At 31.1% G+C, this 20,471-nt stretch overlaps 2 protein-coding genes across 2 annotated transcripts; both read left to right on the top strand.

Moving 5' to 3' along the window:
* Positions 1–3,973: 3,973 nt before the first annotated feature.
* Positions 3,974–7,762, top strand: LOC122611252 (LRR receptor-like serine/threonine-protein kinase HSL2). Its single transcript, XM_043784243.1, has 2 exons — positions 3,974–6,790; positions 7,237–7,762. The coding sequence occupies exons 1-2, from the start codon at positions 4,210–4,212 to the stop codon at positions 7,593–7,595; spliced, it is 2,940 nt and encodes a 979-aa protein (XP_043640178.1). The 5' UTR covers positions 3,974–4,209; the 3' UTR covers positions 7,596–7,762.
* A 6,372-nt stretch (positions 7,763–14,134) lies between these two features.
* LOC122580438 (uncharacterized N-acetyltransferase YoaA) lies at positions 14,135–14,766 on the top strand. The gene has a single exon (XM_043752710.1). The coding sequence runs from the start codon at positions 14,235–14,237 to the stop codon at positions 14,739–14,741; it is 507 nt and encodes a 168-aa protein (XP_043608645.1). The 5' UTR covers positions 14,135–14,234; the 3' UTR covers positions 14,742–14,766.
* Positions 14,767–20,471: the final 5,705 nt, after the last annotated feature.

Below are 20,471 nucleotides of genomic sequence, written 5' to 3'. Positions count from 1 at the left end.
TAGATGATCATGATTATGTTGTTTAGCTTATATGGATCCATATATGTGATGTTAGTGTGCAAGGTGAATGTGTAAATGTGACATGACGATGCCATAGGTTACATGTGAAAGTCCTTGTACTTTGTCCTCCTTCGTATTCGTAAATGTATGCAAGTATATTCACTAAGCCTTTGCTTATATTCTAGTTGTTTACTCTTTTATAGGTATTTCCGGAAGAAGGAACTAGTGTGGTTGATTTGAAAGATTTGATAAAGCTTGAAGTTGTATTTTGCAAGACTTGAAGGTATTAGGTCATTCATGGATGAATGGCTAGCTTTGGCTTTTAGAGGCTTAGAAGTCTCTTTCCTTTTGGCTCTTGATACATTTTGTTTTGATGGTCTTGCTTTTGTTAAAATGTGTAAATGGGCAGGTGTAAGTTTCAGCAAATTGTGAAGTTGTATTTGGACGAAAATAGCGTCAAATGGGTAAACGACCCATTTATGGTGTTCATGGGTTTTGAAACTAGACTAAGTTGTAAATATGTCTAAAACGTGTTTATAATGTTGTTGGTAATCTCTGAAATGTGTTTTGTGAAGTTCGTTTTGAAATTTGAATGTCGCAAGTTCGATTTAGTGTCAAAAATGTTTTTAAGGTTGCTGATATGATGCCCACTGTGGCGCAATGGTTTTCTTCGTCCAGAATTTGTATTCTTCCCACTGCGGCACATTGGGATGGTGTCAAGTCCACTGCGGCGCAATGGGGCTTTGTACATTTCTTTGCCGAGGCTTTCCACTGCGGCGCAGTGGGGAGTGCTCGACCCACTGTGGCTCAGTGGTGTGTAAAAAAAAAAAAAAATTTTTTGTATTTTCGGTTTATCGAGTCTGGTCCTTTCAAATCAGGAATCCGTCGAGTTTTTCATTTTTCTTTTTAAATCCTTTTACTTACACTACAAAAAAACATGCCTTCATAAACTGAAAAATCAGTCGTTGTTGATTATTTAGTTACTACATCTTAATCGTAGAAAGTACAAGCCTATAAAAAAACATGAAAATCAGTCTCTATTAGAAAGACCTGTTTTTTTGTAGTGTTACTATAGGTATATTGATGTGAAATGGACCCCGAGTTGTTCTCATTTGAGTAAAAATCATGAACTCATTTTGTATGCAAATCAGTCCCAAGTGTTCTACCCGATCTTATTGTGTTTTGAAAGGTTATTTGGTGATCCTATCAACCCTCATGGAACTACACTTTTATGGAGACTGAATAACGTGAGTGAAGAAGTATCTTTGATTTGGGCCAGCTTAGAATACTCAGATTGGAGTAGTATCACTTCGAGTCTGTGTCAGCTTGGAGGACTCTTAGTCTCAGCACGTGATAAATTGACAAGCTGGATCAGATTAGAACTAACTCAGATTGAAGAACAGATTAACCAACACTTTGTGTGTGATCTGACTCAGCTTAGGCAAGGATCAGCTTGGAACCATCATAATCAGCTTAGTCTATCAGCTTGCATGTTGGGTCAGACTAAAGGTGAATCAGATACTCAGATTGGCCAACACTTAATATGTGATCTGACCCAGCTTACATCAAGGATCAGCTTACTAGACCAATCAGCTTGGAGTGACTCAACTTGGAATCAAATTGGAGTTGATTCAGCTTGGAAAGTTCAACACTTATCTTTTATTTATGTTTTAAATAATAGAGTGAAGGTACGTGTCAACATGTGAATATGGCTGTGCTAGATGTTTCTCTATATGGATTGGTTCCCACGTTTGAATCCTACATTCTTATTGGCTACCACTACACATGGGAAATGGAGGGGACCAATGGAATGCAGATGAGGACAAGAAAGAACTGTCATTGATATGCTTGGTGCCTTTATTTCATTGGCTGATCTTTTTGTGGTGTCTATTTGTAGTTTTGTTCCTTTTTCTTATTGGAGGAACTAAAACAGAATGTACTATCTTGTCTAGGATAGAATAATCTTTATTTGTTTTACTTCTCTATATATAGAGGTTGTTATCAATTGTAGTAGACAAATTATGTTGATGTTTGAATGAGAATTAATAGAGCAGCCTCTATTTTTTAAAATCTCCGTGACCTTTATAGATCGTTGATCTTGGTGGTTAGAAGTGATCCCTTTATCTTTAATTGTGGTGGCTAGTCCTTTATCAATTAAAGTGGTGAGATCTTAAATCTTTGATTCCTTTATCTATATTCTTGGTGGCTTTGCCTTTATAGATTATAGTGGTGAGTTGGAGTGTTTCTTTTATCCTTGATTCTGGTGGCTCGTCCTTTACGAATCTTGGTGGTGTATTCTTATCTATCTTTACTTTTATTGTCTAGTTTGTTTGTTTGTCGTATAAATCAGAAAATCCTCACAAAAATATTAATTCCGTTGTGCTACTTCTTCGTTTCGTTTTGTATTTTGGTTGTTACTAATTCTTGAAGTTCATCAAGAAATCTTAGGAAATGGAATTTAGGGTAAACCCCTAAAATTTCGTATCATATATATATGATTTGTCTTAGACTAACACTATTTTAGCCCAATTATTTCATATATTTATTAACGATGTCAAGTATCAACAATTATTTACATACCGGAGAAGCACCTGATTTACTTGATTGAAAAATATCATGTGATTTTCTAAAATAGTAGAGTATATAACTACATTATTTTATAAAAATTTTAAATAAATATCTTAGTTTACTACATATTATAACTTGTGTCCACCCATCACCCAACAACACAGATTTTTTATAATTAGTTATTATTATCCTATAAAATATAGTACTATGACAACTTACATGCATATACTATACTCGTATGTATTACACGTACGCAACAAGAGGCTCAACTTCACGTGCTAATTCATATGAGTCTAGAAAGATACTCTTATTTACGATCAAACCATTTCCTAATTGGTCAATCGTCAACCCGGCCTATATTGAATCCGTATATATCCCTTTAGTAATGTTCGATTTGATCTCCAAATTCACATCTTTTTTAGTGTTGTATATATCATAGTCATATAGTGAATATAATATAAGATCATACGTATATAGCTCAAACTTACACGGATTGAAATATTCGATTAATTAGCCAACCAATTACTTTAAAGCGTTTTACAATTTGTCACGTTACTACAAATATAATTCTATACTTACAAAGTTTAAGACATAATAGGATGAGTCCCATTAAATAAAAATAGAACCTTAGCTCACCCAATTGATTGAAATATTTCATACAACATACTCCTCTTGCTCATACTTAGTATACGAAAACAACACACAATGACACACACACACATTTTTATTCTACAATACGTTTTTATACTTTTATCTTTTGAGTCTTCTAAGAACATCTCTAATCATAAAACTTTTTTCTAAAAGGTTTTTTTAAAAAAAGTTTTCAATCCAATGACAAAAGCTTGAAAATAGCTTACATTCTTTAAAATACCATTAAATAGGTTGAGAGAGAGTGTAATATCTTGAATTTTTTCAAGCTTCTACTTTTTTTTTTTCTTAAACAGCCATATATATTAATAATATTAAAAAAGAAACCTTCGGCAAGACGTCGAAAGACTACAACAGTTGATTTGGACTAACTATCCAAGTAGACCACGAGAAGTTACTTTTACATCCAATGATAAAAATTATTTATAATAGTTTTTTATAATAGTAATAAGTTTTAAAAAAAGCTTTAGGTGCTCTGCTTGTAAGTAACTAATTTTGTAAAGAATGATTATGTGGTAGTAAATTTTATAAGTGATACTTACTCTGTAACAAAGTAAAAGAACATGAATAATTCAGCGTAGCTATGAGACTCGAATCCGTAAAGCAAAATGTGGAAAAGCAGAAGTTTATTAAATTATTAAGATAAGAAAAAGAAATGAATACAGAAGGGAAGCAAATAATGCCAAGATCAAAAATCAGTGAACCAAATAAAATCATTAAAAAACCATGAAAATGAAAAGTTGTTCTTAGTCAAACATATGGGAATCCAATCCTACAATAAAGACATTAATCTTCACACAATCATAAATAATCTTTGATCCCCCAAACAGGGCATCAAGTTTCAAGAAACGCCACCTATTTCCAATTCTGATGAACTACTCCAACTCCCTATTTTCCCTCCATATCTCACTCAATTCAATCACTTCACAATCCTGTACTTAATTCATCTTATAACCATTTTCAATTCCATTCCATTCCCATAACCACCAATCAATGGCATCCAATTCCATCTTTCTTCATATCCTACTTTCTATATTTCTTTCCTTTACCATCACCATAACAACGGCGGTCTCCACGCGCGATACCGCCCTACTCCTTGGTGTCAAAACAACCCAATTAGACGACCCCGATTCCTTACTTTCAGACTGGGAGGAATCCAATTCCAATTCCGTTTGTAACTGGAATGGAATCACTTGTAACAACATCACCCAAGACATCATTTCCATAGACTTTACAGATTTCTCAACTCTTTCCGGCCCATTTCCATTAGACTTCTGCCGAATTCCATCACTCCGCCACCTCAACATCTCTAACAACTTCTTCAATGGTACCATATCATCATCTTCATTTTCTCTTTGTTCACATATTGCTTTTTTAGATATTTCTAGTAATATATTTGTTGGAAAGTTACCCGAATTCGATAAGTTTGTTAACTTAACATTCCTTAATGCTTCTTATAACAACTTCACAGGAGAAATACCGGAAAGTATTGGAAACTCTTTGTCGTTAGAACTTTTAGATTTGTCTTCAAATTTATTTTTGGGACCTATTCCGGAATCTTTAACAAACTTAACGAATTTAAACACTTTCCTCGCGCCAGATAACTTTGATTTATCTGGCGCGTTACCAGATAATTTAGGAAACTTAAAAAAACTTGAAATCTTCCGGATTTCAAATACTAAATTATCTGGTAAAATACCTGATTCCATAGGTGATCTAGTTTCCATAAAAAGTATTGATCTATCAGCTAACAAGCTAGCTGGAAACATTCCAGCTAGTATCGGAAAGCTGACAACTTTAGAACATTTATGGTTATACAACAACGTTTTATCCGGTGAAATCCCGGATGTTTTTAAGAATTTAACTTCCTTGCTTGAATTCGATTCGTCACAAAACAACTTAACTGGCAAGTTACCAATAAGTCTAGCTGGTTTGCAGCTGACGTCATTGTGTGTTAATGATAACCAGCTAGAAGGTGAAATTCCAAATATTCTTGGCTCGAATTCGGTACTTGTTCAGTTAAAGTTGTTTAATAACCGTTTTTCGGGTAGTTTACCTGAGGAATTGGGAGAACTTTCTGATCTAGAAGAGTTTGATGTGTCTGGTAATCAGTTTGAAGGTTTATTGCCTTTAAAACTTTGTAATAAAAAAAAGTTGCAAAAGTTTAATTGTTTTAACAATAGATTTTCGGGTGGGATACCGGTGTCTTATGGTGATTGTGAATCTATATATTGGGTTCGTATAGCAAATAATGAATTGTCTGGAGAGATTCCTGAGGGATTATGGGGGTCATCTGGACTTGTGCATATAGATGCTAGTAATAATAGATTCAATGGGTCAATTCCCGGTTTGGTTTCGAAGTCTAAGTGGTTAACGACTTTGAAAGTATCCGGAAATGGATTTTCTGGGGAGTTGCCAGATGGTATATGTGGTTTGAAGGAGATAGTTGAGATGGATTTAAGTGATAATCTGTTTTCGGGTCAACTTCCTACATGTTTGACCGGTTTGAAGAAGTTGGAGAAGCTTAATCTTCAATCAAATAGGTTCATTGGTGAGATTCCGAATGTTTTGAGTTCTTGGAAAGAGCTTTCAAGTTTAAATCTTTCTAATAATAAGTTGAACGGGGAAATTCCTGATCAGATTGGGAATTTACCCGTTTTGAACTATTTGGATCTTAACAGAAATTTGCTTTCTGGTAAGATCCCGGCTTCATTGACTAAACTCAAACTTGATATACTTAATCTTTCATATAACAATTTTGAAGGGGAAATACCTATGGGTTTAGATTCAGAAGTTTATGTGTCAAGCTTAATAGGTAACCCGCATTTATGTAGCCAGGATCTCAAAGCGTTTCCTAGATGCCACAAGACAAAAAAGATAAGCTATTACTTGGTGGGAATTCTCTCGGGCTTAGCTTTTTTTCTTATTGCGTCGCTTCTTTGGCTTGTGATCAGGACTAAATTGTATCGGAAAAGAAAGAGTTTATGGAAGATCACATCTTTCCAAAAAGTCGGCTTTAAAGAGCAAGATGTGTTGGTTTCGTTAATGGAAAGCAACGTTATTGGAATGGGTGGGTCGGGCAAGGTATATAGAGTGACCCTCAAGACAGGACAAACCGTGGCGGTTAAGAAGCTATTTGGAGTCCACCGGAGCTCACAAAATGAGCCAGAGTTTTGGTCCGAGATGGAGACTTTGGGTAGAATTCGACATAAGAATATTGTGAAGCTTTTGTTTGGTAGTGTTGGGGATGATTTTAGAGCTTTGGTATATGAGTATATGGAGAATGGGAGTTTAGGTGATATGTTACATATAGATCCAAAAGGTGGGTTTTTGTTAGATTGGAACAAGAGGTATGAAATTGCTCTTGGAGCTGCTCAAGGGTTGGCTTATCTGCACCATGACTGTGTGCCTAGTATCGTCCATCGGGATGTTAAGTCTAATAATATTCTGTTGGACCATGAGTTTAGTCCACGGGTTGCTGATTTTGGTCTAGCCAAGACGTTGCAGTTTGAAGAGGAAGAGACTGAGGCAGCCATGTCTCGTATAGCTGGTTCATATGGTTACATTGCACCAGGTGATTTACCCTTCTTTACTATCAATTTCGTGCACCAGAAACTTCATATGCCAAAACAGGCAGATTGGATGGGTTGGGTAAGAATTTAGAAGTCAAAACTAGTAGTTTTTGAATTGTTTGAAATCGGCTGGGCTGGGTTCACCTGAATTTATTTTGGTCCAAGTACAATAATATCATTATAATTAATTAGTCTGCGAAATTTTTCTACAAAAAAGTCTTCTTTAAGAATTTAATACACTTTATGCTTTATACATACATGTTGGAACTGTTCGACCCGTTTGACCCATTCTCTTGTTGGCTAATCATTTTCTAATTTCGATTTGTGCTTACTTGTTTGTCTCGTTATGGATATAAGTATACACTGAATCGACTCATTATGATTACTCGAGTTAACGTGTAACCTTTTTTAGAAAATAGACTTATTTTAATTGTTGGTTGTATTGCAGAATATGCATACACGATGAAAGTTACTGAAAAGAGCGACGTTTATAGTTTTGGGGTGGTGCTAATGGAACTAGTAACGGGTAAAAGGCCAAACGATCCCTCTTTTGGTGAAAACAAGGATATCGTGAAATGGTTAACAGAGGCTGCCCTATCTTCGCCTGACAAATCAAGTGATGGTAGCTGGACAGATTTGGATCAAATTATCGATCCAAAAATGAACCCATCAAGTTGTGACTATGAAGAAATCGAGAAGGTGTTGGATGTAGCTCTTCAATGTACTGCAATGTTGCCAATCAACAGGCCATCCATGCGAAGAGTTGTTGAGTTGCTCAAAGACCAACCGACGACACCTTCAAAATGATGGTATTTTCATAACGATACCCAATCACACATGTATCAAATATGGTGGTCTTTTGCAAATTGTAATTTTTTTCCATGTGTACGAAGTTTAGATTTCGGGTGCATCAAACATGACATTGCTTAGTGATTTGTAATCATAATTTTGTCAAGTTTGAGTACTTTTTAGCAGATTATTAGGTGCCTTTGAAGTTTTGGTTACTGATCAACTATTAATGTAATATCAAAACATAAAATTAGCTGTAAAACTGCTAAATAGCTTCACTTTGCTAACAAAAGTATGTTGTAAGAATTTATTTATATCTATATCTATCTATATTATTACATTATAAAACATTTATCCTTTCTGATTTTTTCAACTAAATAATCGATAACTCCAATATGCCTATTCTCTTTATTAAATAATTTAAATATCTTCAATCGCCTAATATTTACTGTAATAATATTTTTAATTAAATTATTTATAACATATAATTCTCAACCCTTAAATTAACTACATTACTCTTTTAACATCACTTACTTTTACATTAATAAAAACATCATTACTATTATCTAATCTATACTCCTTATATAAACAAACTACCCCTCTTCAAATTAAACACTCTACCTTTAAATTTTCTATTTTACCCTTTTAATTTATACTACCACCAAACACTTAAATCCTGAAGTATCAAAAATACCCTTAAGAAAACCTTACGCCCAATTTATCTTTCTTTCCTTCCCATGAATCTGCTCACATATTATACCAAAAAACACACTCATACATTCCCCCAAAACAAACACACACATACATCCCCTCAGAACCGCCTCCCTCTACAACACACATAGCCACCGCCCCCCAAAACCGTCGTCGTCTCCGCCGTCTAAAACACACATAATCATAGGTACGGTAATCCGATGATCGCGCGGGGACCGCTAAGTAACTAGTGTTTTTTCCTATGCCCGCCGCATCGCGCGGGTACAAAGCTAGTAGTGAAAATACATAAAGGTCCAAAGTTCAAATTCTATGAGAAAATATATCTCCGTGTGACTACGGAAGTTTACGAGCAATGACTTCAGGCTATGCGAAAAGTGAGTAGGCCCCCAACAATAGTCGGCAAACAAAACTCGTCGGATACCTAGATTAAAAAATGAGAATTGCTAAATACAGTTTTTAGGGCTGTGTTTAAAGTGCATAAATTATTTGTATATTTACGATGAAAATTAAGAGTAGACTTTTAATATGGAAGGTACAAGTTTTTTTTATGCACCTTAAATATAGTCCTTGAAGCTGTATTTATCATTTATCTTACAAAATAACATGTATTAAAAGCCTATGACAATTAGTTAGAATAGAATATTGTATGACAACAAACAAAGGACCCATTATTCACGTGGTGGATGAAGTACCATGTCCTTTCGACCGGCATCAGCTTCGCGACCCATTAATTTTTAATTTTGAGAATTTTATTTAAATTTAAATTTTGAAACATCAATTATTGATTATCTTTTAAGCTTTGACTATATAAAGTAGGTATGAGAAAGACGTAAGAAAGCAAATACGATAACATTATTTGACAGTTGAATTCGATCAATTTAATGTCATGTATTTATTTTATCTCAGAATAACAATTATTATTATTATTATTATTATTATTATTATTATTATTATTATTATTTGATATATATATATATGTTACTACCATAGTTGTCTGTTTTTAAATCGACTTTTGACATTTGACTCGAAAAGTGACTCCACTTGTAAGCGTCAAGATATTTAATAATATATATTTTTATAACTATAATTATGTACAATTATTTTTTGTAATCTTAATCTTTATCTTTATATATATACTAAAAGACAACTGATCAAATCTTAATTGGCCAATCAAAACTCTCAATTTTTTTAATTTTTCAAATTACACATGTGACTTAATTCAATTAATTAAATTTAGTTATGTTAGTCGACCAACAATCTTTATCTTTATATATACTAAAAGGCAACCAAATCTTAATTGGTCAATCAAAACTCTCAATTTCTTTAATTTTTCAAATTAACTTATTTCAATTAATTAAATTTAGTTATGTTAGTCGACCAACAAAATTTTTATAGATAATTATAATTATTATATAAGTTATTCTAATCTGACAAACAAAATTTCTATAGATAATTACAATATAGATAGTTATAATTGTTATATAAGTTATTCTAATCTAATTCTAACTCTAGATAATAAATACAACAATGTCGACCTCTTTTTAAGAACCCCATCAATATATATATATATTAGTCCTAATATCCGTACGATGTACGGTAGCTATATAGATAGTATTATAAAAAAATTCGAATATGACTCATAGTTGATTCGTGGGTATGAAATAAATTGTGGTTAAAGTAAACCGATGATCGAAGCTTAATTATAATAAACACTAATAATAAACATTTATTTGAATATGTCATAAATTTAATACTCGTACGATGTATGGAATGACTTTATATTTCATAAAAATTTATATACGGAGTATTCAGTATTAATATAATTTGAAAATAATTCATTACATTATCATGAATTCAAAAAACTTCTAACATGATAATGGGTTTTGTCCTCTCATAACTTATAACTTGTAAAAGCGTGAAAGAAGTTTTATCTCATAATTTATAACTTGTAAAAGCGTGAAAGAAGTTTTATTAGCAATGGCTTGCATCATCATAAAATCATAAATTTTCGGTTCGTTATTAGATTCGTATAAACCTTATTTGAAATTATACTCAAATTAGTTAGATATAAAATATGGAAATTAGTAATATCAATTTTTCGACTCCAATATACAATTAGCCAAGAATTCATATCCTTTATCTACATATGAAATCTAGGTATAATAAAAGTTAAAATCACGATAAATAATAATGTAGATAATTAGTTAGTTATGTATAATTAAGAGTTTTATTCAAAGTATTCAAACATGACTAGTGTCGTTTGAAGCTAGTGCCACATGTCGCTTAAAAGATATACAATCCTGTTTTAGTATATTGGTAGCTATATTATATATATACTAGGTCTTTTACCCGCACGATGTGCAGATATTTAAAAAGGTTGTTTTAGTTATATGAATACTTATAATAACTTTTAACAATTATAAATTATTTAAGCATGTACATATAAATCTATATTATCGTAAAATGAAAATCTTTACATTTATTGAAATAGATAAATCCAAAATATAACTCTTATTATTTATGAAAATCTTTGCATTTACAAAAAAAATATTATAAAATATTCATATTAAATATTACATATTATACTTCATGCAATACTAATAAACATAAAATTAAGTTAAAATGTAAATGTAATGTAAAATTATAACTAAAACCACTTTAAATTTTGATAGTAGAATAAGATATGAACACTTTAAAAACCAATAGTATAAAATATTTTCCAATTTTAAAAATAAAATTTAAGCTCATACGGTTTCTACTATAACATAGGATTTGATTTTTTACTTTTGTTTTTCTTTTAAATTTTGTGTATATATAGATTTTATTTCTATTTAATCTAATAATATGTTTATATAATAAAATTTAGTGGATTTATTATATTGTGAAAAAAATATAGAGAAGCCACATAGGATAAGACTTATGTGTCAATTTTTAAAAATAGCTTTAAATTGAAGAAAGCTTTAGAAGGCTAGGATTCCTATTGTTTTAATAATTATATATATATATATATATATATATATATGGTGGATGGGAATATAAGGTTGTTAGGTACATAAGCTTAGGTGTGGAATACTCACATATTATTTTTTTAATCCATAAAATTAATGGGGGCCTAAGCATTTATTCATTAATCAAGAAATATTAAAAAATTTGTATGTGAGGGGTTCTACACCTAAGCTTAGGTGTCGAACAACCTTATATTTTCTTTTCCCTATATATATATATATATATATATATATATATATATATCACACAATATTAACTATATCTATTCCTAATACCCGTACGATATACGGTAAACATATAGATTGTATCATAAAGAAATTTGAATATGTATCATACATGATTTGTGAGTATGAAATAAATTGTGGTTAATGTAAACCGATGATAGAAACTAAGTTATAGTAAACAGTAATGATAAATATAATATATGTTTAATTAAAGTTTTGGAAATCACATCAAAATAAAAAATTATAAGCATAGAAGATGACGACAAATAGCATTGTGATTTCGATCGTGAACTCAATTTATTGAAGTCTTTATATTATTTTGAGTCTAGTATTTTTTAAATTGTCAATTTTTGAAGTCGTATAAGCATAGAAGTGCATATAATATTTTTTATATTGACAATTTAAGAAACCCGTGTATTTGACACGGGTCTAAAATCTAGTATATACTAAAAGGCAACTGAGCTAACCTCAATTGATCAATCACAACTCTCAATTTCTCAAAATTGATTAAATCAGTACATGTCTAAATTAATTTACACTTTTTGGTTTTTCATTACCAATTTACACATTTAACCCAATTTATAAATAATTAATAATTTATTGCACAATGTCTATCTAATAACAAAATATAGCTAAAAGTTAGAGAAGTTACAATAGTTGGATTAATACGAATTAATATTTATATCAATATTTTATTTTACATTATTAATTGTAATCAAACTAAAATAATGTTGTTATTAGTAATTGTAATCAGACTATAATTAGGATAATCATTGTTGTTATCAGTTTCTAGAATCAAACTATCGTTAGGATATAGATTCTTCTTATATAAACTAAACTCTACATATAAAATCACAAAAAATCCTTAAAAACCTCACGAACTAGCCGTTACTTTTATTCTTCTTAACAACCATGACTAACGAAAATATAATTACTTTTACAAGATATCAATGAAAACTTGGTCAATTGTGTAATTAAAGTTAAGATAATGTTTCATTCTGTGGAAAAAATTGTATAAAAGGAAACTCTATTACCCCATCCAGCCTTGGTCAATTGGTCAATTCTTTTTCCATATAGTAATTCTTATATTAGTAATATTGTAAAATTCGTGTATTTGACACGGGTCTAAAATCTAGTAATATAGTATTATATATGTATATATATATATAATAACTTAAAAGTAAATTAATATTATTCAAATCAAATCAAATTTATAATCATAAAAGAGTTAAGTTTTAAAAAATAAAAAAAATTATTTCGGGACTCGTGACTTGGAACATGACTCTAACAGACTCACATGACAAAAAACAAGTCATGCTACGATTCTGGAGCAAAATCGAATCATCCACCGAGTCCGTTCATTTTCATTTTTTTTTACTCGACTTATACGAGTTTAACAACTATTAATAGTATCAAATAAATATATAAATTGTTTTTAATTTCTATCGTGAAGACTTTAAAGTTTCAACGACTTGCAAATCTCACTACCGAAATCGAGTATCAAGTAAGGAAAGAAACAAGTTGCGAAGAGAGGTCAGCAAGTTGTTTTAAAGTCTTGGCTATAATGAACAATTCTTTAATCAGAACTTAAGCAAATGTTCCCAATGAACTTCTTTGTCGTGTAAATGAACTAGTGTAACAAATACGAGGGGTAAAACTGCAAAAGAATAAGGTGGAAATGAACACTTATGATTGTATGGTACATTACAAGTTACAACCATAAAACAAATCCTTATACTAAAAAATAAAATAAATAAATAAATAAAAGTACACTAACGGCCACCAAAAAATATCCTTATTATTATCTTGACTAAAATGAAACCCAGACGTCATACAATACAAGCTGACAAAATCGAAAAATCAAAACAAAACTTCGCCAAATTTAGAATAGCCTAATGCTCGTTAACAATAAAGTTAAAAAGATGACTGATGAGTTTACCTTTCGACATTTTCTATTTTTTCATTGTGAAAGTTATTGATCAAAATATCAAATAGTTGGTGTCTATGGGTTGGGAGTCAATTGATATTTAGTTGTTCTTATTTTTCTTTTTTTGCTTTAAAGAAAATCACAATCACTACAACAAATTAGTCATTTTTTTACACTTTAATTTACACAATTTTAAAAAATGCATAAAGTTTTGTTGAATCAATTGCAATTATAAATATAAATAAAGTGTCTACATCAATAAGTGCGGACAATTTTGAAAGTTTCATATTTAAAGTGCGAAAAAAAATATTCACACTAATATATGTACAAATTTATATTTGTATACACTTATAAGTGTGGAGATCATTAATTTCTTCGCATATAAATTACTCGTCCATTATTATTATTGCTATATACAATTATCATTAAACACGCCCATACTCTATTTTTCATTATTTCTTAATTTAAGAATCATCAGCTAATAGTAAATGGTACTACTCTTCATATGTCCGAGTATAGATTATCAAAATAGTGACTCAAATTTATTTATGTGACAAATTTTATAGCATTATTCTAGTGTTATTATAGAATTATACGTTGGTTTACAAAAAAAGTCTAGATAAGGTTGTTTGGAAGTATATAAGCTTTTCCAAAACATCTTAACTTCTCATAGTTTGTTGGCAGCTTGTTATATATGTGTCTATGTAGTTACGTTTTGTAAGTAGACTTCAAGACTTATATGAAATTAATTAAGTTCTTCGATCTTCCAGATTAAAAAAAAATAGACTAATGCTTTCAATTCGTCCGTTTAGACTGACCGACGTGGATGATTTCTTGACATGGGCCAGCGACGATAAAGTAACACAATATCTTAGATGGAAGAGCATCACCAACAAAGAACAAGCTCTCACATACCTAAAAGAAATCGTAATACCACATCCATGGCGACGATCAATTTGTTGGGACAATAAATCCATTGGATATATCTCGGTGAAGCCAGAACAAGGGACTGATAGCCACCGAGCTCATATATCATATGCAATAAGTTACGAATTTTGGGGACGTGGGCTAACAACAGCGGCAGTGAAGATGGCAATCCGTATGGTGTTTCAAGAGTTGCCGAATTTGGTCAGGATCGAAGGTTTGGTTGAGAATGAAAATGTAGCATCACAGAAGGTTTTGGAGAAAGCAGGGTTTCAAAAAGAAGGCTATTTGAGGAAGTATGGATTTAATAAAGGGCAAATTAGAGATATGATCATGTATAGTTTTTTATCTACAGATGTAATATCTAGTTAAACTTTATGCTAAACATGTTTATCAAGTTTGCTTATGTTGGTAAATTAGATATATAATGCCATAATGGATATATTTGTAATATGTAAATCCTAATAATGAATAAGTAATAACTCTATTGATTATAATTCTCTTATCTCACGAGATAATAAATAACAAATGATAACAACTACATCAATAAAAAAAAAGAGCATGCAACACCTTGTGGCCCTTTTTTTTCTCAATTAAATAGGCCAACCCAATATGATATCTATGAGCCCATAAGTTAAACTCCAGCTCAGACCAAAGTTGTAAGCAAACCCGGTTCAGACTTAAGACTAAGCCTGTTCGACTTGCCTACATGAGTACGGTCCAAGGTCAATGTTTTGTAATCAACTTATATACAGTTACTGAGCTTGAACAAATATCTTGTTAAAGTCATCTTTGATATAAAAGGCTTCTTTTAAGTCATTACTCATTAGTTAGCCTGTCTTGGATTTATCTCTACAAATGTGGTGTTGCATTAGTAATAGGGTAAATTACACTTTTCGTCCTTAACGTTGGCAGTTTTTGCATTTTTCGTCCTTAACGTTTTTTTATTACAATTTTAACCTTAAACTTGTCAAATTTTTGCAATCAACGTCCAAGTGGCAAACGGTGTGAAATTCTGACCGTTAGCCATAGCACGCACGACTCACGTGAGGGCAAAAATGACATTTCGCCACTCCCACCTCTCTCAGGTTACTAAAGAAGCTTTATTATCCCTAATCTATTTCACCAAAAATTATCACCCACACACACACATACATAAAAACCAGGTTACGAATCTTTGTCAGATTATGGCCAAGAATGATGAAGCACCCGATTTAAACATACGTGGAGAAGATTTTGATATTGTCACCCATAAGAATCTTTATGGTATGATCCCAATCTGTAACTTTTCAAAAAAATTTATTAAATTAAATTAGGGTTTTTGTTAATGTCAAAGGTGGTTTTCATTATGATTAATTATTTTATAAATCATATTTTATTTTCAACAAATCCCAATATATAAATTTTAAATATTTTAAATTAAATCAGGGTTTTGTCAAAAATTGTGTAAATTAAATCTGTTAAGGCTTCTTTTTTTTTTTAATTTCAACGGCGATCTTAAGTATTGACATGTCAAAAAGTTATAGGTATAAAGTACTAAGATAGGTAAGGTTCATGTGAGATGCGTTCACATATGAACATAGGTAAAATATAGTATAAATTAATTTGTACATATATGAATTAATTTGTTTATATTTACCATTCATGTATGAGCATCATATAATTTAAAGGTTCTTGTGATTTTTTCAATCAAGTTATAATTTAAAGGTTTTTATGATTTTTAATCTAAAAGGTTCTCACATTAACTTTTATGTACTGAGATAATTATATTTACATATTTACAATATGTATGTTCTACAACTTTGTAACAGATTTAAAAAAATAATTGGCTGATTTTTTAATACTTTTATTGTCGACTATATTTTACTCCTACTACTACAGTACTACCCCATGACAGGGAGAACCAAACCCTCAAAATTTATCCCAAGTGACAAAAGCCCACATGATTTTCTAACACATATGGGAAAAGTTTGATGGGCTAACTCCATAGGGGGGAAATATATATTTGATTGGCTCAGCATTATAGAAAAGAAATAACTATGATATGAGAAAAGTGTAATAAATAACACATGAATGCTCAAACCTTTTTTTTATTTTTGTTTTTTTAATCAACATGAATGCTCAAACTTAAACGAATTGAAGCATCGCAATCCTATATTAAATGTCATGCATTAACTTAAAACATTCAAGATTTGATATGTGGATGTAACCGCAAAACCTTCACGTGCAATGCTGGGATCAGATCATATTATTGTCCAATATTATTAATTGGTTGTAAAATCGATCACTTTTTACTTTCTTAGTAGTGACTAGTTTTTAATTTGCTACCGAATCTTTTTAGAGTTAAAATTGTAACTAATCTATTATTGCATGTAAATTACATTAAATAACAATATATACTAGTTAAATATTTTAAGGACGGGTAATTTGAAATTAAAACATATATATATATTGATGAATGTAAAAATATATTAGCAATAAGTCTTAATTCATTAGCAAAATCATCCTATCTTTGATAAATTGTTCTGAAACTATAAATTTATCTATATGTATATGTATATGATATGATTTTTATGTTAAAGTCTAACCATACATTCAATTCAATAGCAATGTATATATATCGGATAAGAAGAGAGCGTCATTGAAGGTAGGTGGTCAAATTCTAAATGTACCTTACCCCCCAGACATAATACAACTACGACATCAAGTCCAACCATGGAACTAACATTAAACCCACCACAAGGTCCACAACTCACTAGAGTCCAATTTTGTAGGGCACCCCACTACCCCTTTAAAGGCTAAAATTATATTTATGTACATGTATAAATTAGAAAATATGAAAAAGGAGAATGTTAATGGAGGACAATTTGTGTATATATACGTAATACAACTCAGGACTGAAAATAGTGCGGGTCCCGAAAATTTATAGGTATTGACCGGACGTTAAAAAAGGCCCCATATGCTAAGCGCAACAAATTATGTTTATATATATTTTTTGAATAACGAGTTTATATTATATAAACTAATTTTAAAAAATGACGATAAATGATATATCAATAAACATAACAAAAGTTATTCTTTAAGAAACTAAAAAAAAATGCAAAATTATAAAATAAAAGTTTGCAATTAATCGTTATCTACATAAAATAAAAACAAAGAGAAAAGTATCACCCGCAAATTAAAAGAAAGGTAGGGACAAAGACAATTGTAATCACAGTGACAGAATAAGAGCACCCCTTGACTTCGATTATTATGACTGCTTTGACTTTTTTTCCTCTTTATAACACGGTAAAAGTTTTAATTTTATATTATATATAGGGGTTATGTAATATGTATTGTAAAACAAATATTAAAGTAAAACAAATAAGACAAGATCTTGACCTTTAGATCATGATTAAATTCATGTACGCAGATTCACGAAGCAATTGATGCACGATGATTTTCATTATCCACGGTGATTTTGAGTGAAGAGAAACATATTGTTTTATTTGTTTTACTTTAATACTTGTTTTATTCTACCTAAAACCTATATATAACATTTTTTTTAAAAAATAATGTTATGTCAAAAATCGACTAAGTATAATTTGTTCCAAATAGTTGAAGCTCAGTGAAGAAAGCTTGCTCAGGATTCTGAAGTCATTCAGAATATAGCTCACAGAATATAGCTCACTGAAGCTTCACTTCAGATTCAGAATCAACCATAACTGAAGACGTTCAGACGGAAGTCAAAGACTGAAGACTGAGGAAGAAGATCATCTCAGAAGCAGAGCTCAGAGAAGATCTTACCTGAAGTTGAATCTGAAGAGGCTCGGTGAAAAAGTACTTACAACACTTTTTCACTGATTACGAGGAAAGTCTTTTTGCAGCTTTAACTACCTTTACCCGGTTAATTTCTATCAACCTGGGATTGGGAAAGTTTTAGCAAAAGGTTGGGAATAAAGTATGTCAAGTCACATCAAGAAACTTACATACTTTACCTTAAACAAGCATGTTATGGATTTGTCCCACGAATCCATCCAACCATATTTAGTACGGCATATTGCCATGTCATCAGGACATGTTTGCCTATAAATATAAGACTTCTCACACTTGCAAATATTGCTTGGAACTTTGGCAATTGCAACGTGTGATATTACTCTAAGTATTCTTACGAGTAATTCCTCGTCGCATAGATCATTTGAATTTCTGGGTTGTTTAGATACTTTCACAAGTGTGATTATCTTTGTTCCGCAACAACTCTTGTATTTTGTTTATAAGCAATAAATAAAATACATTGAAAAGTACATCTCGACTCATTGCCATAATATTTGATTATATTTAGTAATTTATATAGTTTCAAGCAATTATACCTTATTACTCTTATCCATTATCTGGATCGTAATTCTAACTAGTCATATCTAGTTTCGATTTACTTGTCAGTCGGGTTACTTGATATAACTTGTGATTACTATTGTCTAACCTTATATCTTGATCTCGTGTACATCTTGTTAGGTGGACTTACAAATAAAAAATCGGGCCCCCTAAAAAAATGGGCCTCGGCCCGTCGCCTACTTTGTCCACCCTTACGACCGGCCCTGACTGAAAATATAAGTGTTTTAATGAAATTAGCTGTTACAGCAACGTATGTATATCCGACTGAAAATATAAACGGTTCAAAATGATTAACGGGAAAGGGAAAGGTAATGTTAATACTCACGAATGCAATGGGGATTAATTAGTATTCTTTTTCCGATTGATATTGCTTGGTACGTTGTTTAAGTATATACATATCCAAAATAATTTATTCAATTATAATAAAGCATAATAATTTTATTTTTTTTTGGTAAAGTGAGTTTCGATTCAAACGTGTTTAACTAGGGATTTTCTGAACCTCCGACCCTCTCCTCATGGAAAATTCTTTTAAGATGATAACTCGAAGACTCGAACTTGAGACCTTAGGTAAACTTACCCCGGGGGCCCACATAATTGATTTAAAAGATACCCTTAACCATTGGGGTTTAAGCCAGTGGTCAATAAAGCATAATGATTAATCATAACGAGATTAAGTACCCGCGTGTTGCGGCAGTGAGATGATGGGGTGATAGGTCATAGAGTGTGATAGGTCATAAGAGGTCATAGGTCATAGAGTGTGATAGACAAATGCTTTAATTGTACGGGCTCCACCCTTGGATTTAAAAATTCATCGAAAGTTTTTCGAATGACATCTCTAATGAAAGAGCATGAAATTTTAAAACACCCATATAACAGTTAAAATAAAAAAAAAAAGGTAGAAAAATAAGTTAAAGTTTTTTATGAGTAAATTTATTAGCAAATTTAAAAAAGTAAGAATACAAGTAACAAAGTTGATTACTTAGTTCATTACCTCCAATTTAGTGAGGAATGATATATTACCCCATAATGGCCAATGATTACCTAGATAATAACAAAACAAGCCCCATTAATAATAATCAATCCCATTAATTATCTCCTAATACCATTAACCAAGCATGCCATAAATCTATACTCCTTATTAAACATTATCCACCCTTGTTGAAAGTTTACACAATTTGAGACATGCAATTTTACTTTTTTGCCCTTGGTCATCTCCTTATTCCAATAATCTGAATCTCCCATCTCCCAATAAAAATTACCCATTAATGATATATTACATTATTAGTTCTTACTTTTTTAAAATATCTCAATTAACTTTTTACATCAATTATTTACACCACTTGACGTTACCTTTACCACAAAAAGTTGTCCCCCACCACACCGTCGCCGCCCTAAACACCGCCGCATAGCGCGGGTGTCGTGCTAGTTATAAATAAATGTATATATTACTTATCTCTTATATCTTGCTATATTCTCATTTGATTGGAAATTTTTATCAAAACAATTTGTTTATCTTATAGTAGATATAAAACTGTTTACGTCTTCATCTCCCCCAATACTCTGCTTCCAATTGGATATATTGTTGTTGTATGAATTATAAATAAATCATTGTGTTTGTCTTCTATTCATTTTTGGCAATCCTTTATACCTTTAAGCCCAAGAAAAAGTAAATGGTTTGGCAGCCTATTACGAGTATTCTATGATGTACATGTTTGTACCATAATCATGCCT

This window comes from Erigeron canadensis, chromosome 8, assembly GCF_010389155.1.
Source record: "Erigeron canadensis isolate Cc75 chromosome 8, C_canadensis_v1, whole genome shotgun sequence".
Classification (NCBI taxonomy): Eukaryota; Viridiplantae; Streptophyta; class Magnoliopsida; order Asterales; family Asteraceae; genus Erigeron; species Erigeron canadensis.
The sequence above is the reverse complement of the archived record's forward strand: the minus strand, read 5'-3'. Positions and strand labels throughout refer to the sequence as shown.